This window comes from Gymnoscopelus microlampas (genome assembly GCF_963454915.1).
Source record: "Gymnoscopelus microlampas genome assembly, chromosome: 17".
Taxonomy (NCBI): Eukaryota; Metazoa; Chordata; class Actinopteri; order Myctophiformes; family Myctophidae; genus Gymnoscopelus; species Gymnoscopelus microlampas.
This window is the reverse complement of record NC_139954.1, coordinates 30,624,835-30,650,365: the sequence shown is the minus strand read 5'-3', so window position 1 is coordinate 30,650,365 and position 25,531 is coordinate 30,624,835. Positions and strand designations below refer to the sequence as shown.

The 25,531-nt window shown below is 40.6% G+C and overlaps 1 protein-coding gene across 1 annotated transcript in view; it reads right to left on the bottom strand.

Moving 5' to 3' along the window:
- LOC311064753 (glypican-6-like) overlaps positions 1-22,016 on the bottom strand; it is a 140,364-nt gene extending 118,348 nt beyond the window's left edge. The window contains exon 1 of the mRNA XM_084084685.1: positions 21,545-22,016. Within this exon, the coding sequence (XP_083940811.1) occupies positions 21,545-21,695 (151 nt within the window). The 5' untranslated portion in view covers positions 21,696-22,016. The remainder of the gene's footprint in view (positions 1-21,544) is intronic.
- Positions 22,017-25,531: the final 3,515 nt, after the last annotated feature.

Sequence of the window (25,531 nt, the reverse complement as noted above, 5' to 3'; positions counted from 1 at the left end):
GTATATTTTGCACCCTGTCCGTCCGTCCGTCCGTGTGTGTGTGTGTGTGTGTGTGTGTGTGTGTGTGTGTGTGTGTGTGTGTGTGTGTGTGTGTGTGTGTGTGTGTGTGTGTGTGTGTGTGTGTGTGTGTGTCGGTGTGTGTCCGTCTGTGAACAGCTAATCTCCGACACCGTTGGCTTGAACGCAGCGAAACTGTGCACACACATTCCCTGGATGCCAATTCAGAACCTTTGCCCCAAATCTTTCACATGGGCCTGTTATAGCGCCACCAGGAGGCCGCTTTTTCCAAAACACATTTTTTGACAGTACTCCTACAGATTTTGTCCAAACCTCACGCAAATCGGTACACAGTATCTCTATAGTCATTAAACGAAACCGGTATTTCCGATTTTTCATATTCCATCCTGATTGGCTAAAAATGGCTTCCAAAGTTTGCAGGAGTGCTCCGTTTGGAACAAAATGCCTCAAATCATGATCACAGCATGCAATTTCCCTGAAATTCTGCACGCACATTCCCACTATATGCGAGGAAGAAATGCCACATAAAAAAATTCAAATCAGCCTCATGGCTATAACAGGCCGATTCGTGTTTTCACCTATAACTGCACCGATGAATAATCATGAATCATGATATAATTCACCTGTGTGATTCGCATCTCAATGTTCCTCCACACAGCCTATTTTCATTATGGAGACACTACAGGGCAGCTCCGAGTATAATTCAAGATGATGGCCGGACGGTGCATTACAAACATTTGAGGTGAGAAATAGGCAATGCAATAACATAAACATTTGGCTGCTTTGGCACAGCCTCTCTCTGCCTCGTGGTGTGCAAGGGTGCCGACAGGTATGGATCCCATAGCCCCAGGGGACAGGACGGTCGTCTGAGACTGTGAATGGCTGAGACGCAACCAGCTTCTGTTTTACTAGCAAATCAAAATAAAGGTAGCAAAAAGCCAAATGCAGATGGACTGGGCAAAATGTGACTTCATGAGGACCGGATCAGTTGTGCAAGTGCGAATGCACACGCGTGAAACAAATTGTAAATGGCTACACAATACCCCAGGCCTGCTTCCAGCACTCAATGAACTCAGGTAGACCTTTTGACTTTTCTGGCAGCTCATTGTGTGTGTGTGTGTGTGTGTGTGTGTGTGTGTGTGTGTGTGTGTGTGTGTGTGTGTGTGTGTGTGTGTGTGTGTGTGTGTGTGGGGGGGGGGGGGGGAGTGTGAAATCATGGGAGTTTGTAACTTTAAAAACATGATCTTTTTGACCATAAATGAATGGATTACAGAACTTTAACATGCTTTTCGTACATTTTTGGAAAAAACAACCTTTACAACACTCGCTTGGTAAAGGAAAATTCAACTCACTTTTCAGTTGCGATATTTTGTATTTGCTACTATGTCCAGCTCTCACTCTCACAGCTGAGTGTGAAGCGGCTGGGATGAGGATCTGCATCTCTAAATCTGAGGCCATGGTTCTCAGCAGGAAACTGGAGCATTGACCACTTCCAGGTAGGGTAGGATTCTTACCCCAACTGAAGAAGTTCAAGTAGCTCGGGGGGTGTCGAGCATGAGATCAGCCGGGGGAATGAGATCAGCGGGAGCAGCATAGCATTTACTGTACCGCACCATTGTGATGAAAAGAGAGCTGAGCCAGAAGGTAAAGCTCTCAATCTACTGGTCAGTGTTCGTTCCTACCTGTGGGTTCCTACCAAAAGAACGAGATCGTGGATACCAGCAGTTGAAATGGGGTTTCTAAGGCGGGTGGCTGGCATCTCCCTTAGGGATCAGTTGAGAAGCTCAGCCTGGACGACCGGATCAGAAAACCGAAAATGGTATCGATCCCAGGCTAGAGGGACACAGAGTCAAGCTGCTGTTCCTTTGTGTGGAGAGGAGCCAATAGGCTCTATGCACAGCAGCCACATTGAAAATAAATTGTGCCTCTTCCTTACTTCCTTCACAGGTGTTACCAATTATGCAAATTAAGGTTGCGTTCTATTCTGGTCAAACAGAAGGTTTGACCAGAATTTGCTGATATTGTCAGGTTGCTGTCAGGTTGCTGATATTGTGCATGTTGGCTCACTGGAAACACTCTGCTACACCAGTGAGTCCCAAAGTGGGGTCCAGGGACCCTTATGGTTCCTTGAGGGGATTCCAAATGGCCCCTTGTGGGTGTGTAACTCCCCATGTGTACAAATGGAACCAAACGGACCGGTAAGGGTCCATTTGGTTCCATTTGTACACTCTCAGAGTAATGGGGGTCCTTGAAATTAAACGGTTTGAGAACCACTGTGCTACACTAAATGGAACAGAGCCAGCATGGCTGCTGAGCATATAGCCTATTGAGGTAGTATGGGCACCATAGCACAACATGCCTCTATTATACAATAGCCCTCGATGCCCTCAATACCCTCATACCTATAACTACTTCTCCAAAGTGGAGTGACACCATAGCTCTGGTACCACCCATATAGAACACGGGGAAATTCTCATTCTACTACTCTGCCACCAAAATGTGGAATGCCCTGACACCATCCCTTACAAAATGTGAATCACTGGCTTATTTAAAAACAGGCCTGAAATGCATCTATCAAGAGACCACAAGGGGAGGTAAACTCAATTCTTTTTTTGTGTTATCCTTTTAGCCTAAATGTCTGACTGTACCTCGTGCTGTTTACATTTCTGACTATTAAGTATTCAATCAATCAATCAATCAATCAATCAATCAATCAATCAATCAATCGATCGATCAATCAAGTAGGTGATTTCTCATGTACTGTAGGATGTTAAAGGGGGTTAATATAATATTTTCCCAATTTATTATTATATTTTGTATTCCTTATTTTATGCAATTCTTTAATCACAGAGAATAGGGTGCTAATTTTAAATACATTAGAATCAGCAGCTATTCTTAGCACACCATAGCACAAGATGACTCTATTATACAATAGGTGATTTCTCATGTACTGTAGGATTGTAAAAACTGCAATCTCATATTTTTTAACTGCACAAATGTTGACTCTCTTCATGTTTAAAGATGGGCTTAGTGATCTCACCTAGGGTGCCAGGATAGCCAGAAACGCCACTGGAGAACCAGATCCACAGATGACACCATATAGCCACAACACTACACACTGCCCTCTCCCACCTGGAGAAAAGGAACTATTATGTGATTGTGAGATATGCTGTTTATATATTACAGCTCAGCATTCTAGTCCCCGCCAGACTTGATACCAAGCATAGAAACTTGAACCTCAACACAGGAGCCCCTCACGGCTTGATTCTGAGCCCCCTTCTCTACTTCCTGTATACCACGATTGCATGGCCATGCACAACTCCAACATAGTGGTTAAGTTTGCTGATGGCACTACAGTGATAGGCATGATCACTGACAATGATGAGACAGACCTGGCACAATGATGCCAGGTCCAAAGACAGGACCAAAGAGCTACAGGAAGCCAAGCAGACAGCACACCCCACCTACATTGATGGTGGTGCAGAAGAGAGGGTCAGCTACTGCTTTGGCATAATACACATCACTGAAAAACGGACCTGGGACGTACACATCGACTTTGAGGAAGGTACTGCAACCCCTCTGTTATCTCAGGCGACAGAAGAAGTTTGGTATGGGCCCCAAGGTCCTACGGGCCTTCTACAGAGGTACTACTGATGGCATCCTGACTGGCTGCATCACTGCCTAGTATGGAAACAGTACTAACCTCAACAACAAAGGACCCTCTGCAATACGTGCAGAGGGTCGTGCGGACAGCCGAGTGCATCAGTTGATGTGAATCAAAGAGTCTAACCACCCCAACCATAGACTGTTAAAGGGCAAACTTAGCTTCATAGCCACAGAGCCACTGGCCGTAGATTGCTAAATAGCTTCTTCCTCCAGACAATCAGGTTTATAAATGAACAGATCAGGAAAAATAGAATTAAGCTTGAGAAACGCTAATAATGTTTAATTTTGTCGAGTTCAAGTCCCTTAGTTATTTATTCATTTACCTTGTATAAAAAAAATTGAAATGAATGTTCTGGAAGATGATAAAGGAAACCTTGCAACCTTTCACTGACGGTGATATATGATTGACACAAGGGAAATAACTATCAGACTATGTGGATTACAGAGAAGTTTGAATGACAGAAGTCTGAAGGAAGTTAGACAATGAATGTGCATAAGGGAGTGGGAGGCAGGCAGTTGTGGCGATACTGCTAATCATATACATGGTGCATTTATATAGTGCTTTTATCCAAAGCGCTTGTGCATTACATTCACCCATTTTCACACTGAAGGCAGAGGAAACCATGCAAGGCACCAACCTGCTCAGTGTCTTGGTCAAGTACACTTCGACACTAACCCAGGGGGAGCCTGCATGGGATCGAACCGGGAACCTTCCAATTCCCAAGAGGCCTCTCTATCTCCTGAGCCACTGCCGCCCTGTACGTATCATATGCTGCACTACTTTCATAGCTGTAGATATTGTACTGCATGCAATACTATTGTTATTAGGGGATGTCTAGGCCACTCACAACGATACATAATCACCTGAGCGCAATTATTTATTTCGCTAAATACAATTATTTTTGGATAATCGGTAGAACCGTTTCCATTCATCTGTATAAAAACAGCTGAATGAAATTAACAGAAATGTCATTGACATTGACATCATTATTTCCTCATCATTGTCCATGCTCTTTTAACCACTTTCGATCTGAGGAATGCCTTGAGGGAATTTCATAATATTCGGCACAAACGTCCACTTGGACTGATTAGAGATAGGTGGTCAAAGGTCAAGGTCACTGCGACCTCTCAAAGCATTTTAATAAAATTCCTTCAAAGTCTTCATTCACCTAAGTAAGTGGATATAAGACATGGATATAAACAGTATTTTTTGTTTGTCATCTCTTTTCCTCGTTTGGATGGCTGCTTAACCCAGCCATCCTATATTACATTAGACAAAAGTCTCATCTTCCGTCATCATTCACTCATTCACTTCCGTCATCATTCATCCCATTCATTCATTATTTCGGACTAAACACAACAACAACATCTCACATGTCACTAACAAGACAAGCCACAACGTGCACGATTAATTTACATGTGGCGTAGGCTACTTTTCATTGCTCACCACACATTTGCCTCCTCGGAGCATAATTAATTGCGGCCAGCACAAACTCACCATATTACAGGGGGCACCCTTTCGTTCCCCTTAGCGTGAGCACAGCCGAGAAACCGAAGCACCCCGACCGAACACGACGCACCCGCCATTGACATCTCTCCACGACAACAACACACACGACTTTGGTCATGTCTCTATCACACCATACTCACGCTAATATGTCCGTCATTTACACACCATGTACATCCCAAAGACAACATTATCAACCACGTTACAGTCTACTTGGAGGCTCAAAGACGTTGTCAGGTTGCGCGAGAAAAATAAGCAATCCGGTCTGTTCATTTTCCTCGACGACGCATTTGCCATTCCTCCTCGCTCAAAGTCGATTACAAGTCGCTTACAATTAATGGACATGGCAACATTGTCTACTCTTCCTACTCTCTCTCTCCATACAAACTGATGGTCACTCGACCATGCTCCCTCCACAGAGACAGACACGGTGCCAGACATAGAGACAGAGAGAGAGAGAAAGAGAGAGAGAGAGAGAGAGAGAGAGAGAGAGACAGAGAGGTACACCGTGTTGCAATGAACGTGTACATTATACTAATGTATAACAGGGATACAATATCTACTTTGTAGATTTTGATTATTATTTCAAAACATATATTAACCACTTCAGCCCTATATACATTTCAGCCATTTGAAAATAGCAGATCTACAAGCTCACAATCAATGCTTTGCAACACGCACCACACACACACACACACACACACACACACACACACACACACACACACACACACACACACACACACACACACACACACACACGCACACACGCACACACGCACACACACACACAGACTACTGAACACTTTTGTGGGTCTTTGCAAAATCCCACAGTGGAGTTTTGGTCATTAGAACGGTGATGCACGCTACCCGTTTGTGAAGTGGCTATTTTCAAACCCTGGAGTGGATTTAGGGGTGAGTCAGTGCGAGCTGCATAAATGAGGTACAATGTGTCAAATGGAGTCTGTACGGCTGTCGAAAAATGAACACATGATGTCGGTGGGAGAGGAGATATTGTGTGTTTTGGACAAACAGCAGTGTGGTGCTGATGTTTGTTGTGTGAAGCTTAATGTCACAGTGTTTGTGTTGGAGCGCCTCAGTGCGGCTGCAGAGTTCATGTGCAACCTCTTGCATACGTGGCTGTGGCTTCACAGTTCACAGAAGGCTGTGGCTTCACAGTTTTCCTTCGCCGTGTCTGTGGGTCTCCAGGGACCCCCAAGGGTCTACAGGGACCCCCAAGGGGTCCACAATGTTTCGCGGGGGTCCGAAGGGGTTCGCGATGTTTTGCGGGGGTCCCAAGACTCCAAGGGGGTCCGCCAACCCCCTGTTTTTTTTTTTCTCCCATGATTTTGTATCCCCAAAATAAGCGAATAAATAAAAATAAAAATAAATAAGCGGCTAGGGGCCAGTCATAATAACAACAACAACGCTAATCTATTGGCTCGCCACCATTAGCCACGCTGTCACCCAATAATTATTGCAATACAATGTTATATATCATAACATTATATACTATAATCATATGTATTATTATGTATATTACTAAGGTTAGGGCCGCGTTTATATATCTTCTACATATATATGTTGTATATTATTATATATATATTACTTACTTACGCCTCTTTGAAAGGAACGGACCCCAAGATCCGCCTCCCTTAAAAGAGCCATAAATCCCATCTCTACTGGCCACTCTGTGCTGCAGCGACACAGACACAGAGAGAGGGACACGGAGGGACCAACAAACACAAAGCCCTGCGCAGCGGATAGGGGCGAGGGGCGCGTAGCGCCCCGAGACTCTAGTTGTAAACAATCTAGAATTGAGCACAGAATTGAAGTGTACATTTTTTCCCCTTACAATAACTGAACCATTAGAAAAGGTTTTCTTTCCAAGATCAGTAAAGAACAGCACACTTCACACTGCCCTTCCTTGATGCAAATATCACTTAGGTCAGCACCTTTGAATCCTACGTATCACCCTGAGAGGTGACTCTGTCCAGGGCTATTTAAATTTATCCTATTCTCATATAAAGATGTTATGGCCAGCACTTCTATTTCAAATTGTTATGGCAGAACTCCACTTATCAGTCAGCTTTGAGGATAAAGAGTGTCCAAACTCTCAAAAAAAGGTAGGCCAACTCTAAACAGAATTCATCAGCGTACCTGACCAAAGACACTCACAGCATATGTGCTCTGCCATCTGCTGTGTCCCATGGTCCTTCGCTGACAAACTTTTAAAGGCATCACACTACTCCATCCTAATGAGCTCAAGCAGGAAATGTCTGCTATCAATGTGTGGCTGATTCTCATTGCATGGCTTGAGAAAGAGCCACCCAACCACCTCTCTATATAATACATGCTGGACTTCCATACATAAACATGACATGCTCTGCCATATGCCATCTTTACAGTGAAGACTGGCGTACTCCTGACCCCTCAGCATTGATCGAATTGGTTCACTTGCTTTACCTCCTTTATTAAAATTCAAAACATAGCCAGAGGTTATGTCAGAGCTATCCAACATTGATCCTACTCAGTGGAAGACTCTCGCTTCAGGATTTCCAAGGAGTAAAACCAAATCACTTCAATTAATTTGGGCATTTACACTGTGCCACATGATGATTCTTGCCTTCAAACTAATACGCGGTTAACAATCTGCTCGGTGAAAATGTTTTTCTGTTTTTTTGTTTTGTTTTGTTTTTACCCAGACAACAAATGAGTTCATGTTTTACAGAACTGCATGGCAATGAATTCAATTGGGTGCACGGAAATCAGCATGGATCCAGACATCTGTGTATTCCTCACACGGCATCTCCTTCGCAATTTTTAATAATGTCTCCTGAGGATTTTGTGTATGGAATAGCCAAGTTTCACGCGGAAGACAGAACTTGCATCAATCAAAATTGAATGACAGTATTCCTATCACATTCTAGGTCATGTCAGAAGTCATAATGAAAGACACATGTGTTTTAAATAACCAGGGGGATGCTGATACAGGAGCGTCAATGTCCTTGTCTGAATGAGGACAGGTTCAAGAGAGAATGAATTCTCAGCCACATAAAACAGTCTACAATAAAAAGGAAGCAAGCCACGATGCCATGACGCTATCCCATATCCTCAAGAGAGCAAGTGTGAAGGGAAAAAGGACAGGAATAAAGCTGTTGGAACAGTTTCATAGTTCTAATATATGTCATATTTCTCAGTATGTCACAGCATCATTCAGCTATCAATTTGAATATGCCATGTATAACAGTGAGGGCAAGCTAAAGCAACAAAATGCAATCTCTTACAGTAAGTATTATAATTCATAATGAAATGTTTCTAAATGCAGTTGTTTTTCATCTCTGTATACTAGAAGATAAAATAGTAAATAAAACAGTAAAACATTGATTCTAAATGATGGGAATATAAATATAAATACTGTTGAATTGTGCCTATAAAAAAGCTGATCTCTTTACAAGAAGACTAAACATATCCATGCAATCACACAAATGTGCACTGTTCATGACTTCAGAATAAACTGTGTGCAGGGGGCGTATCCTTTTATAGAGAATATATAAGTTTCAAATCTACTAAAACTGCTCTTGGCTATGAAGTGACATTGAAAGATTACATTGTCTCTTAAAGGGGTAGTTCACCCCCAAAATTACTTGAATTCATGGATATTCTTTTTTTTTGTCGCATTTCTAAGCCAATAATTTGATGAACTGCAGCGCTTCCTAATGGTCCGCTGGTCATCAAATTATTGGCTTAGGAATGCGACAAAAACAAAAAAATATTCATGAATTCAAGTCTCCATGGGGTGACTAATCTATAGAAAAAAAGTCATTTTGGGGGTGAACTATGCCTTTAAGCTATCATCTCATGTCAATTCAATTCACTGTCCAGTGAAGTTAGCAAACAAAACTTAGAACTAAGCTAAGAGTCTCAAAACGTATTGTGGATGAGGCCATTCATACTAAAGGCTACACTGTATACAGTATACAATATATCAAGGTAATAAAAGGGCTAATGCTGGATTATAATGAAATGAGAAGAAGGTAAAAGGTAAAGGCAGGACACACATTCTAACCTTCCATAAAGAAAATAAAAATGGTATCAGATTTGTAGCTATACATCAGTACACTTATTTAGTAGAAGGCATATACAGATGTATAGGAGGTATACATAATACATTAAGTATGCTTAACTCTGTACATTAGTGCAAGTAACATTGAAAACAAGCATGAATGCAGCTTGTTTTATTTTGTTTGTCTTTTTTGTTCTTTTGTTTTTGTTTTCTGTTCTCGTCCTCATTCCAGACTCTGACAGCTGCAGGGAAAAAAGCTTTTTTGTACAGTATATACCTATACAGTACAAAACATGGCAGATCTATAATAAGTCGGGAATATTCATGTGCCACATCCTGCAAGGTGTGCAGCAAAACTATTACCACTGAGATTAATATATGGATTACGCTAACACCAAGTGCAGTACATTTTGGAATGACAAGCAGCACATAATCAGCATACATAGCACTATGTCTGGCTTTGATATTTATTGAGGAGCATGTAATAAAAAGCCTGGTGGAGGAATGAGAAGACTGCTGTGGATATTTGATATACATGGCAGCAGGCCTAGAAGCCCCAGAGAACGACTAAGAGTGCGCTAGCCAGCAACTCTCCTCTGCGTCAATTTGCTAACTGGAGCATGGCAAAGGACTACACTACAGGTAGCAGCTGGTGGCTTGTGTGGAGAGGATAGGAGGTCCCTGAGACTTGCACTGATCATTACCTTTCACTCATCATTTACAGCTTAGTTCAGCAACACCAGCAATTATTGGCCCTGATGCCTTTTGCTACAGTGCTGGTGTCCTCTATTCAGCCGGACGGACGGACGGACGGACAGAGAGAGAGAGAGGACACAGCTCAGCTGCTCCATATGAACCTCCCATTGGCATCTTGCTAAGCACACACACCTCAGTAACCCTTCCCCAGGAGTGGTGTAAAGGCACACATCCTCTCCAGTTGCACGTCATGTCTAGTCAGACGTTGTCAACAAGACGGGAATGGCAGACATGTGGCTAAAGATAGATCCAACGACAGCGATGAGGCATTTGAGGGGCTTTGTTTTGTGTTGGCTCAAAATGTCGACAGTCAGAAAAGACATAGGGAAATAGAGCCCACCAGCCACGTCTCTTGCTGTAATATAAAAAATGAGTAGGTGGTTAAGTTAAGTGCAATCTGGGAACCCATTCTGTAAAAAGAAAAGTTTTTATCTTCTTTGTTTTTGCTAAATCTGTCTTAAAGGAGTAGTTCACCCAAAACAATATTTAATCATTTTCTATCAATTACACACCCCATGAAGCCTTGAATTCAAGGATTTTTTTCCCCCCGCATTCCTAAGCCAATAATTTGATGACGGTGTATTTCCGGTAGGAGACACAAAGAGTCTACTTTGTGTCTCCTACCGGATACCTTAGCATCTTTCCGCCGGTAATCAAATGATTGGTTTAGGAATGCAACAAAAATAAAAATAATCCATGAATTCAAGGCTTCATGGGGTGTACAATTAATAGAAAATAAGTCATTTTTGGGGTGAACTACTCCTTTAAGAGATTAAGTTATGTGTGATTTTGGCCATTCTCTAAACAAATCTGGATAAAAAAAACAATCTTAACTGACAGTCTGATGTGCCAGGCCAGACACCGATTCCACTTAACAAATACATTCTCTGTTATTTTTGTGGCTCAGAGACAACAAGCTTAAAACACCTGATTAGAAGTTAATGAATCCAAATGCAACACCTCTCATCTTGTTTTATTGAAACACTATTACTTAGTTCATGCTTGAGCCCATTTAATTTCAGTAAGCTGGCAGAAGTCTTGCAATGCTTAGACTAGCAGCCAAAATATGGCCTATCCAGACTGGAATCAGATAGGCAAAAAAGCACAAGGCAACTGGTTTCTGCTAATCACAAGATCACAGCGCATCACAGTGCAACGCATTGTGAGCTTGCAGATCGGCTATTTTCTGCGAGTGACAACATTGTACGACAATGTGTAAGCATTACTCATATGTCTTTACATCGTTACCACAGCAACCAATGCAATGTCTGAAAACACAAATCCGATCTGATCACTTGCAAAACAGTGTGGAAAGTCAGTCCTTAAGATCAGATATGAGAAACAAATCGGACTTGCCTGCAGTCTGAAGTTAGCCTTTAAGACAACAACGGATTTGTCACAAAAAAAAGATAACGTAATTTGTGATGAAAACCCCCAATCATACAGACATATTCCATTTAAAAAACGAACAAGAAAATGCTGGTAAGGTACACCAACTTGACTCAAAGTGTTGTACAGCACATTGTTGTACAGCACATTGCAAACAAAAAAGACCACAACAGTGAGTGAGCTAATGTTAGTAAGCATTGACAAAACACATTCTCCATCTATGTGTGACAGTGATACAAACAAACTAAAATAACACCAATTCAGTCTCTTTCAACAATAGTCATTGTTCCACTTTTCAAATGATTCTTCAAACCATAACTGTGCCATCTTGAGAGAATCGTTTCATTCCATGTATGTCCTTGTTTTTCACAGTAGATTTATCTCAAATGATTTTGACAAACATTCATTCTTCACGGTCGTGACTTGTGATCGTGCTCACAGTATTAATCTCTCGATAATCTAGGCGGAAATAGCTTCTCAACAGTGTGGACAAATGCACGTGAAGCGTACAATATTTGGCCAGCTGATGCTTGGAGCCCAGTAACCAAAGCTTCAGTGGTAATCGTGTTTTCATTCCTGTAGTCTGAATTCACACTTGGCAAAAAATGAGAATGCAACAGTCTATCAACCAAACCAGCTTTCAGAGGCAAGATTTATTATAGCTGGAGAGTAAATTAAATTAAACTTTAGATCATATCCGATGACTGATTGATTAGCTGACATGCAAGCTATAAATTAACAAAGTCAAATTTATCATGGATTTCTGCCCACTGGCCCCAAAACCCCTTTTGGCATGAAAAAGTCCATCGGTGGATGTATTTCCAATAACCTGATTTATGAGTGGGAGAGAGTCTGGTATAAACCCTGCTGAAACCCAAACATATCTCTGACTAAACAGGATCATAAGGATTGGAAATGAAGAAACAAATTGTTTTCCTCGATGAGGGAAATTACATACGTTTGCCTACTACACAGACAGATGTACAGAGAACGACCAATCAAAATGTAGCTTGATTTGGTTGCTGTAAATAGTCCATGAACTTGCTTAAGGGCAAGTCATTCATAGCTTTAAAGAGATGACATTAAGGCTTTTTTTAAAAATCATTACCTTACTGACATGTTAGATATTATGATGATGTCAATCAAAAGTATTTTAGTCATACAAGTGTTTCAAGCTCTTGCTGTTGTTCCAGTAGGTGTGTTTCCACTTTCTTCCATGATTTGTTACTACTCTGCACAGTGAAATCCTCAGTATACATTTTACTCTAAGAGTGTAACCAAATGAACACTAGGCTTGGGTGATCCTTGATATTTTCATATCATGATACGTAAAAATCACAGGAGTAGGACGGGTGGGAGGTGTTATAAATGCACAAGGTTAGAGGAATTATGGTAATTTCTTGCGGAACAAATTGCATGTGTTTTGAGACAAGTTGGACCTCTGGCTTGCATAGACATTTAGAGATTTGCAGAGAGATTCATTTTGAGACTTGGAGTTCACCTGTTATTGAAGGTTCAATACAACCATCATTTATTAATTTCTACTGGAATAAATAAGCCTCCATCATCTTTTATAAGGGGAGTTATGTTACAGCATGGAGCTCAGTGAAAACTAGAAAAGTGCGATCCTAGGAGAGTTGATCCCTGCCAGGCCAGGTTCCCTACCCAGGGCTGTGTCAGTCGTGGGGTGCAGCCATCTAGCATGTGTGGCTGGTATGGGTGCATAAGTGCAATCGCTATTGGCTCAATCGCTATTGTGTTGTTTAGACTGAGGCCTAAATGTGTGATTCACATTTGAAGCAGATGGGATGCTGAGTTCATGATTGGTGGACTTCTGTGGTGGAGTGGGGGGTTGCAAGGTGGTGGGGGTGGGATGAGTTTATGGCGATATGGGGTGGGCGATGGGTAGGCCTGTCACAATTATTACATAATCGTCTAATCGCAATTATTTGAGATAATTGCAATTATTTTTGCATAATCGTCAATCGTTTCCATGAATGTTCACACATTTTCAAATATTAAAACAAGCAGAAATAGCTGATCTACAAGCTTACAACGCGTCACTTTGACGCGTTGTAAGCTTGTAGATCAACTATTTCTGCTATTTTTACTAATACATTTTTTTTTGTATATTTTAGTTTTGTCATATCTGCCCTGTGCATTTTTTTATCAGGAAGCCTAAAAGGCAAACAGAAATAAAATTTGTATTCACATGTTTCAATGTTCAAAGCCAAACACACAATTCAATCATTAATCACAATTATTTGAGTGACAATTAATCGTCAACTTAAATTTGTAATCGTGAAAGCCCTACATAGGGTGAGGTTTGGGGGGGTGAGGTTATGGCAGTACGAGGGAGTGGCGGTATGGGGAGCTGGGGGGTGGCGGAGGATTGGGGGTGGGGGTATGGAGATGGGGAGGTGGTCGATTGTTGTGGTATGGGGGCTGGTGGTATGATGCTGCTTTCAGGTCGGGCCAAACGCCCAAAACGCTTTTTTTCTAGTCCAAGGAATCCAGGGGAAAAGCGGCCAGTAATAGTGCCACCATGAGGCCGATTTGAAAAACATTGCGGTGGAGGTTCTTCCTCAGCCTACCGTGCGTGTGCGTGCAAAGTTTCATGCCGATCGGCCCAGCGGTGCCCGAGATTGGCTGTTCAAAGACGGTCAGATGGACAGACAGACTCACGGGAGCAAAAACATAATTCCCGCCCCGGTCTGCCAGGGATATGCCAACATACACGTCGCTGAGTCTGTGCTCGGTGCGACAATAACAGCATCATGTTCTGTTTAACGTTATCTTTAATATCACAATTCAAATCACATCCATACGTTAACTACTATGAAACACAGAGCAATGTTTTGGTGAGCGGGCATATGGAGAACAGGATACGAGGTGTCATATCCACCCTATAGTCACTGTGCTGCGGGGCTTTGTGAGCGGACATGCCGCTCCACCGTAAGCATCTGTTAATGCAAAGTAGAGTGCAGATTTTAGAGCTATTTATAACATCTTAATTCTGATAGTAAGTTAGTTAAAATCACCTTAACCACATGAAATGTAGCGTCCCTATTCTGTGGCAAACATTTGGCAAAATAGTCAATCTACCAGCAAATCAGCTATTTTCACCAAAGAGTATGGAAAAAGCGAAGGGACCAAGTACAGATCAATGGTGGACCCTGGTCCACTAAGTATATAGAGCTAAATATTGGTGTAGGAAAAAAAAATCTTCACTTCAATCAGTGATACAGTATTTGGACTGTATCACTGAAATTGGACCGATGGATCCATTCGGATTTCTATTTGTACACTCGAGTTAGAAATTGATAAATGGATCAGGATTTTACTTGCTCTGAGTTACAAATAAATGAACACTGAGTGGGTTGAGGTTGCTAGCTAGCACCAAGATGAGATCATGACTACTGTTGTCAGCAAAGGCCCACTCCAGCCATCCGTCACAGGAAGCAGAGCTTGCTACAAGTACAAAAGAGAGACAGTGCGACCATGATGAAGCCAGCTTGCCTTGTGAAATGCTGCTTCTTCTGTTAAATCTCAATCATGGCTTCAAACAACATCATAGAATATATGGGGAGTGAAATTTGCAATTTGAAATTTGTCTTTTTCAATAGTATAAATACTATGCTATTTGAAAAATACAAATTATATAAGGATGTGATAATTTATGCAGCCTTCATTGCATTTCAGACTTTTAGTGTCGACAGTTGGAATATACTGTATGTGCATACAATGTGTAGGCGTGTGAATGGACAATAAAATCCATTGGAGTTTATTTTCACAATTTAAACATTTAGGAAATTACTTGTGGATTACTACAATAAACAAGACAGGGTCTCATACAGCATGTCTTCCCTGTGCAATCTGTAGCTACTGTATGGATAGCACATTAGGTGTACAGTTTGTGAACATGTCTGTGTGTCTGGGCTGAGCCCGATATTTACATGAGCTTGGAGGCCAGTCTGGAGGCTGTGGAATTCCATATTTGGGCAACTCCATATTTGCGCAGAATTGGGGGGGACATACAAGACAAACGCAGTTCTAGGCAGCTGCCCCCTATGGGAAAAAATAATAATTTAAAAGGGCTGGCATAAATCACCTTTACATTGGAATAGATATCAGCAATTGGGGATCGTGGATACACAATGTTATCGTCAATAGGCACAACTAACCCTAATAGAGTACTATTAGGGTCCAACATTAACAGATACCCAAATGCCCAGGTCAGGTAAAAATAAAATAAAAAAGAGAAATTACTTCCGCGACCCAGGGGATGAATGAGTGACGTCAGGACTTCGGTACTCTATTACATCCAGTATTATCACTATTATTAGTAGTTGTTGTTGTTAGCAGTTTTGTGGAATATGCCACACCAACATTTTGCTGCTTGTACCTGTATCAGTGAATGACAAATAAAACCCTCTTGAATCTTGAATCTCTTAAATCTTGATTTGTAATGCCCTAAAAATGTAGCATTCTCTGGACCATAAAGATGGACTCCAGTGTTCCCCAGTGACTGCTTTTTGATATACTTCCAGTGAATTCTGCTCAGTTATTGTTTCTCTCGCTGCTATGCTGAAACACATGTTTGCAGAGCACAATGATTCCCTACTGCTCTGCAAGGGAACGCCCGTAGAGAAAGCTCATCATGAAACCATTTTGGCATTCATGATGCATGATTGATGGCACAGAGATGGCTGGAGCATTTGAGAAATCCCTTCTATTGGAGAAAAAAATACATGATTGTTTGAATTCTGCTTTCCTTTTCGCTGTGTCACATCAGGGAATACTGTTATATTATAATGCTGCCTGCAGCCCAGCCACCAATGTGATAATCTAAAATGCCTAACCGCTGTCAATACAAACAGTCCAATAAACAAAAGAATTATGACAGTCTTTTGCATTACTTGGACACCAATCTCAGGGTTTTACTTCCTGACCCATGTCCCATATTTGTGACTTGTAGGTCATAATAATCTGACATGTGCATCATAGCAACACACTGATATCACAGAATCGCCTAGCCATGTTCTCTGCAGGCACTCCCCATTTAGGCCCTTTTTAATCCTTTCCATCCCATTACATGACGGAGGAGGACCTGTGCATATTACACGCTCGAGCAGAGATCATTTGCTTGGTTGTGTAGGCAGCCAAAGCTCGCATAAAATATCAGTGCCGTTATTTCCGTCCCATCTCCATCTCATGGCTGGGAATTAGCAGCCAGAGCTGGATGTCAAATGATAGGGTGAGAGCTGTGACATTCCAGGAAGCTCCGTGGGGTCCAGCAGTCCGTGACTCACCATCCAAATCTCCTCATCTCATCTGAGACACCGGGGTTATTCACTCAAGTGGAGGCTATAGCAGGCCTGTAAGGAGGGCTAGTCCTCTACAGGGACAGTGATGTGTGTGTGTGAATTAAGGAGGCCAAAATGTCCAGTGTCGAAGTAGCTGACAATTTATTTTAACGTGTACAAGCAAGACTGTCAGGAGAGGAAAAGCTCTGGCCATTTTTAGATGCGCTGACAGTCACAAAGACTTAGAGCCATGAGTTCATGCCCCCTTGGAATGGAAGGCTATAGAGCGTGGCTGCTGACAACCTTAAGCTCACCCTGGTCAGCTTGCAGAGACTATGGCCCAGGTCCTCCTGTGGCATTACTCTACACACTCAACCCTTAGGCTCTGACTTATAACAAATTTTCTGTCAATAACACTAACAAAAGGTCTGGCGTTCCACATGACATCCTTCCATGGGACTGAAAACACCAACAAAAATCACACCATCTCAGCTTTTACTATGCCAAGAAAATAAAAAACTGACATTTCTAACCAGTGTTGAGCTCAATTCATCAGCTTTCCATTAGACATGTCACAGCTGTAATGAGATATCCCACTCATATGAAACTGGCTATAATCTAAGGTGTCAATCACATTTAACACGGTAATAAACAAGTCAAATTTGAATTGAGCTTAACAAAAAGGACACATATTTACATACTGTGCTAAAATGTAAGTCTGGTGTAATCACTTAATCTGGAATCACTAAAGTAAACAGAGATAATGTAAGTAAGAATAACATTATAAATAATAATGTGTCTCATGATAAGAGTGGAATTTCAGTCTTTGGTCTAATTTGACATCTAAAGTGGAATGTCTCTGGGGCATCACACTTCAAAAGCAGGGATAGAACATCATTTTTTCAATCACTACTAGGGATGCAAATTATCGATAAATTCATTAATTGATAATTGATAACCTTATCAACCGATTAACCGGTTAACTGATAAGCGGCGTTTTTTTTTAAATCTGAGAATCTTAATTTCAGATTTAAAAAAAAATCCTAAAAAAAAGTGCGTAGGAGCCGAGATACAGCCTTTTTCAGTAAGTTAAACAAGAAGTGAATGGAGCAGAAAATCTTCAAATCATCATATCTTGGGTTCTGAACATTAAAAAAATATATATATATATTTTTTTTTTTTCAATTAATTGTTAATTGTTTGATTTAATCGGATAATTTCTTAATCGATTAATTCGATTAATCGATTAATTGTTAACATCCCTAATCACTACAATTATACAACAATGTCTCTCTGTGTTGGAATGTGACCAACCTAAACAAACTTAAAGTGATAAAATTGAGCAGTACAATGAATAAGTTCAGTCCTCACTTAACCTATTTTCACATAAATGGCAAGCAATAGTCTGGAGTGAACCCGAAACAAAAAGGTTTCCAGATCGATCCCCATATCAGCAACTCGTAAAGTTAAGAGAATGTGCTGGCTGCTGGCGTGCTCGCTGAAATAACAGGCAACAAGGGAAACATCAAGATCATAACAGTGTCAAGCACCTAAGGTTGCAGCTTATGGTTTTCATAATCAATTATCTGTCAGTTATTTTTTTGATGGGGCTATTCTATTAATCTATGCAAATAATTTTGACCATAAAAGTGAAATTAGGCAATAAAGTACAAACTAATGGTAACTGCTCACCGCAAGTTATCTGAACCCTAACAGAACATCTTGCAATTTCTTAATATGTTTTCCCTAGCTTAAGTTTTCCTTTTAAAATTGAACATTTTGCTGATGTTATAAATGGGACATTTTTGAAAAATAGGCTACTTGACACACAACCAAACCAATTATCTGATAACTAAAATTGTATTTGATAATTGTTCTTTTGATCTGGACAGTCTCCTGAAAAGACCAAACGATTTGGAAGTGGCAGACTGTTAAGTGAATGCTAATGTCACCAATGACGTGCTAAAGTATATGCCGTTGAGCAAGGCACACATCAGCAGCGCTCTGTACACCTAGCTATGTAATCATGTACATGTAAACTATAAACAGTATGTACAGCAGTAAGAGCATTTCATATATCTATAGTAGCTTGTCAGCAATACTATCCCCAGGAAAAATATAGAGTTTTAGCATATTGCATCATTTACTATATACATGCATGCAAGCGTGGATAGTAGCTAATCCTCCAGGGATTAAGGCAATGAAGACTGAACATTTGCTTTTTATATTTAAGAATGTTTACCTGTACCAGAGTACAGGAATCTCTACAACCACTCAGAGGATTGGTGTACTTAACACGTGGCTTGTGCTGGTGACAGTAATGTTGAATCACAAGCATGAAGGACATGCCCATCACCTGTCGTAGTAAATATGCTGAGTGTTGGCAGTGCGTTGCCTCTCATACAGACATAAGGTTATGACGCATACATCGAGGTGATCAAAGAACCTTACACAGGGACATCATTCACAGCAGAGACAGACATTTTCACTCACTTTGAAGATTAAAGATGATGATGAAATCTGGAGGATTTAATCAGTCACCTATGAACCCATATGAACAGGTGTGCCTGAAAGCTATCAAACACGCAACCATTTACTTGTGCCAGATTTCCTGCCGTTTCCAGGGAATCATGGGACCTGATATCTGACAGAAATGACATGAACGTCAGACAAGCTATTCACCTGAGGTTAGATGAACAAAAAACTAACATCTGGAATCAGTGCACTATAGAAGACGTTGCAGCTATTAACAGAAATATCCTCTTTCACAAATGGGTAAAACTCAAATGAAATTTGACTTAGAATTGTATGTTTTATAACACCTTGCAGATTATATTTTACGCCTTTATTCTATTATCAAATGAACAAAATGTAACTTGAGTTGTAATTTAATATGTCCTGTTTAACTTGTTGGTCATTTTACTTGGACTACAATGACTTAAGGATGGATTTTAGATGCTTGAAAACCATATTTGACTATAAAAATATGTGTAAACGTCCAATAAATAACATCATGTGCATGTATGATTTCAGTTTATAGTGGCATCTGTGTAGCTGCACGGCTACAAGCCCATCCCTGCCAAAAAATAAATGTAAGTCTACCACTTGATTTTTCACTAAAAACTGTAAGTGCTAAAAGTCGCTTTAGACTAGAATATAGGCCTATTGTCATAGTGATTAAAATTATGTGAAATCAAGGGAATAAGTGAACAATGTATAACTGATGATCTAATGCAGTGGTTCTCAACCAGTGGTCCTTGGGGGGGTACCAGGGGTTCCCCCGTTAAATGAGTTAACATAGCGTCACAATCATTTTAACCACTTAGCTTTGGCTCTTCAAAAATATGAGCTTGTAGATCTGCTATTTTTGAAAAATCGTGAAAATGTGTGCATATATTTGAATACATATATTTTTTAAAGCTAACATTTTTAACACACATCTTTGTTTCTGGGGGTCCCCCTGGCACAAAACATTTTCAGATGGGGGTCCCAGCCAAATGTATATCAATATAGGGGTCCTTAAAGTTGGCATGAAAAAGGTTTAAAACCACTGATCTAATGCAACTTCAGTATTATTAGGCTATACTCTTCACAAAGCACTGGGGTTAATCTGCTGAGCTGACCATATCTCTAATAGACTGAGAGACCTCTGCTGGACACAGAGACACACCTAACATCAGCTACCATCATATTACACTTATTGAATTGAACACTGATATAATGACAGATCAAACGCTGTTATAAAAGTCAATTAATTGTTTATTACATGACCTCATTTAGTAGGGAGTAGTTTAAGTCATTTTCAATTGAGGAATGCTGCAATTTAGCCTTTTCAGAGATTTAGGAAGGCTATGGGCCTACTGTAGCCTACAATGCAACTAACCTATATAAAGGCCTATGGTATTCACCAGGCAGTTGTTCTTGTTGTTTTTGCCATAAACAAAACTATAGGTCTTTGATCAAATATAGCCTACGTTTGCGTCAGTTTGTTCAAATAAACTTTGTGGTTTGACAGGTGGTTGAAGTGGTGTACGCTGTACGGTGAGCTAATAAATTGCAGAGACAACTGCAATGCTATTAAGCCGTGTCAAAACGTCCTTATACACTTCACTTCTACCTCGCAACTTTTTATTTATTTATCCAGAAATAACAATTTTGACAGGCTACACTGAAAGAGTGTTTTATCTCGACTGCAAGTGCTTCTTTTGACACGTCATGGACAGCCTTGGTTGACAGGGTGCACTCCCAGTCCAATGCAGTACGTGTAAAGTAACTAAGTACATTTACTCAAGTACTGTACTTAAGTACACTTTTGAGGTATTTTTTTACTTACTGAAGTATTTCCAATTTTCAATACTTTTACTTCTATTCCACTACATCTCAGAGGCAAATGTTATACTTTTACTCCACTACAATTATTTGACAACTTTAGTTACTAGTTACTTTGTAGATTTTGATTATTAGCACTATTACAAAACATGCATTAACTTCAGCCCTATATACATTTCGGCCATTTGAAAATAGCCGATCTACAAGCTCACAATGCATCTCCATGCAATGCATTGCGAGCTTGTAGATCGGCTATTTTCAAAATATATATATTTTTAAACTTGTGAAATGGGAAATTCTGCTAAATAAGTAGGCTACTTTCTACTTTTGGTACTTTAAGTACATTTTACCATTACTTTTTTACTTTTACTCAAGTACATTTTGAATTCCGTACTTTTACCTGTACTAGTAGTTCTACATTGCAGTATTGATACTTTTACTTGAGTAAAACATTTGAGTTATTTTACCACCACCGGTGCACTGAGCGCCATGCAGTCAGTCTCTTACCTGATATCTCCTGGAGAGGGACATGTGCGAAGCTGAAGCCCTTCGCAACAGAAGCGTCCCTGACCTCACTGCAGTTCCGTGCTTTAAAATCTGCTCTTGCGGCAACTGAAAGCAACGAGAAAGTGCAAATGATGGTTTCTATTCTCAACATTGTTGCCACTTCTCTGGGGGAAAAAAATCCTTATTATGTTGTCCTCTGCAGATTCCCACTTGCTGGAAAAAAAAGAAGAAAAAAAGCTCCCCTGCAGCAGCAGATCCGCAGGTTATACTAATAAATGGCTGGGCGGTTATAAGTGGTTGGCCACTTGTCACAACTATCAGTGTGTTTTAATCAACACATTTTTTTCAAACAAAAGAGGTTTATTTCGCAGTGAAGAATGGCCAAGAGTCCCCCGACGCTGCAGAAAACAGAACTGTGAAGGATCACCAAGGTGCCACATGAATCCAGACAATGGTTTTCAGTCAGACGCGCTGAGCTGAACTTCACTCACCAGGCGACATAACGGCATTGAGTGGCTCGTCGCTGTGTTGAAGTAGAAATGTAGAAGGAGAGGAGAGAGAGAGGGGAGCGCTCTGCTCTCAGCTCTGATCAGATGCTGTAGCACAGCAAAGCACACCACAAAATACGGAGTGGAATCCACACACTCATCCTATAGTGCACTGGTTCCCAAGCAGTGGGTCGGGACCCATTTGTGGGTCACCGCCGACACATTTTTATGGGTCACGAGTACATTTCTAAACATTAAAACAAAAACAAAAATCCCCAAAATGCAGCATTTTTCATGAATTTAAAACAAATTCAATTATTTTTTTTAAGTGGCACAAAGCTAGGGACTGTGATCTTGTAGATCTGCTATTTTCACTAGTTTGGGTAGTCCTACCGGGCATTTCTCTTTTAGGTCTTGAGCTATGAAGTTGGGGAACCACTGCTTTAGTGAGCAGTCCTAGAATGGCTCCTAGAATTCCATATACATTGCATACATGAATGTCAATATCAATATATGGAATATCAGCGCAGATATTGCAACCATGTAGTGGATGCTGTTTCAGCTCAAATGTAATATTGTATTTCTTGGAGAATAATGTTTAAGCTTTCGCTGCTCCATTTAAACACTGAAGCTAAATGATTTTGTTTCGTTGTGTCGCTTATGTAGCGGGCCTAAGTAGGTTTCCAGTCTCTTCAATTCATAAAGAATAATTATTTATATCCCAGTGAACTTGAGAATGTTGGTTTAGTTTATTCATGATTGCATGCATTTTAATTGATGTCCATGTTTTTTCCAGCACTGAAATGAAATGTCATCAGAATAAAATTAAAGTGACCCAAGTAGAGGATGTTGTGGATAATGTGCTTGCAGGGCTTTATTGATTTGGGAGGAGACTGATCCTAGAGTAGCTCAACGGTGGATTAACATTGCATCACTGTACAGCAGCCTACACAAACTTGGAATGTCTTAATAATGTTTTAGAATAAGATAATGACATGCAAAACATTGTTTCTCAAATCAAATCTGCAACAGAGGTCCCCTTCATTACCCATCCATTTTTAAATGAATGGAGGTGAAAGCATTACACTTTGTGGAAAAATGTAAACAAAACTGAGCGCTTTGATTTTGTAAGGTCACATCATCAGAAGTATACAGAAAATATATTTTGAACTGCATGTAGTAATTGCTATTTTTCACTAGAGCATTTGAATGCTCAGGCTGAGCATGAGCAAAGAGGTCGGCTACTGGGTATTGTCTGTTGTGTTCTCCCTCACAAATGATTGAGTAGTGTAGTAAAAACACGGTGTGAGTTCATGTTGTGTCTCAGAGCAACAAATTGGCTGGGATGTGGTGGGTGGGTGGCAGCAAAGCAGTGTCTTCCACTCAATATGTGGACATGAAACCCAACGCCCCTGAAATAACCCACACTATAGGGAGCTGAAACAAGGCTTTAAAAGTCTCTGACTTGGTTGTACTTTTCCCATAGACATGAAGGCAGCACATATCTCACAACATCCAATCGTAGTTCAAAAGGAATCATAAGGTGCAAGTTATTTCCCTAACAATTATCAGAATGTTTTCTCACAGACTACAATGAACAACCAGTTTTGTCCCCTGTAGGTTTAGAAGTGCATCAGGGGAAAAACACCTTTTTGTACTCAGCAGCTAGAGTGGAATCGATTGCCATCTAATATTAAAACAACAGCCACTGCTAACGGTTTCAAAAGAGGAGTCAAGAGGTGGCTGCTGAGTTGTTGAGAAGCAGTCAGAAAATATAGTGTTCTTGAATGTGTAGTACAGCCTATATACAGTATACATACAGTATACACACACACACACACACACACACACACACACACACACACACACACACACACACACACACACACACACACACACACACACACACACACACACACACACACACACAAGCTCAGTGGCCTTGTGGTTAGAGTGTCCGCCCTGAGATTGGGAGGTTGGGGTTTGATGATCCCCATGCTGGGTCTACCAAGGACTATAAAATGCCTCCCTGCTTGGCACTCAGCATCAAGGGTTGGATTGGGGGTAAGTCCCTAGCATCATGTCCAGGGGGTGTACTTGTACGTCAAGCTGCCTCACGCAACAGAAACAGGAGATAGGCTCCTGCCCTACTTTACTTACTTACTTACGGTATATATAGTATGTATATAGTGTGTGTGTTATATTTCTCTAAGTGACTCATGTATTGTCAGTCTTGTCCAAGTCTTACTCACTATTGCCTAGCCCTATAGTACAATGAGAACCACAATGGAAACAAGTCATTATGACTTTATTGTATTTTAAATTCCTCAACAATTATATTGTGTGTATGATTGGTGCATATAGGGCTATCAACCCTACAGTATGTATATTTTAAAATCTGTCAAATTAATTCAGTCAGTCAGTCAGTCAGTCAGTCAGTCAGTCAGTCAGTCAGTCAGTCAATAAATCGTGTTGTATGCAGAACATAGAATATGTTGAGTCAGGAGAACATATTCCATGGGGACATTTGGTGTACTTGTTTGCAGGTTCAAACAAACCATTTTGGCATGCATTGTATTTTCTACAATGATAAAATCCTATGAACTGAATTCCACAGGAATAATGTAGAGGAGTTAGGGATGCACAATATCGTCATTTTGGCAGATAACGATTTCCATAACGATATTTCCATTGTCATATTGTCCAATACCCAGACCGATATTGCAATACTAGTTTCCAACAGTAGGGGTTACTGTAAATTTGTTACACACTGTAATGCAGGGTGTAGAATTGGAGATTCCTTAAAAACACTGCTTTGTTATGACCTGATCTATTAGGCCTACTGAAAACTACACTCTGTTTCTAAGGGCTGGATTTAAACGAGCTGCAATATAGATGTATAGTACCTCCGATGGGATTGCAAATGCAGTATGCTTTTGCGATCATGCTCTCTGAAATATAGTGCTCCTCTGCACCTCTGCACTATGGAAGTGTGGAGGAGTGCTATATTTTGGGATGTTGGATCTTCAGGTGGCTTATTGAGATTGATTTTAAACAATTGCTTCTTGCTCCCTTCTCCCATGACTGAAGTTAAACAGTCATTGCACATGGCACGTCTTTTGTCACTTCCAGAGACTTTGAAATAATTCTATCATTTTATATCTGTCCGATACCAATAACGCATTTATAATTATCGTATAATTATAATCGTATTATCCTATATGATATGATGTACCATATATAGTGCATCCACTGTATGTTGAGGGAAAGATATTAAGCCGTACTAGGGAATTCAGAATCAGTAGCATATTTTAGTTATTAGCTTCCTTATATCAGGGGATATGCATTTATTGGAATGGGGGGGGGGGGGGGGTACAGGATACAGTGAGTATTACTCTGTATCAACTTCACCCCCTTATACAACTGCAAGATGGTCTGTCTGCCCAAGCAGCAGATCTGATGGATTTCTGCCTCATGTAAAAGGAAAGATACTATCTCA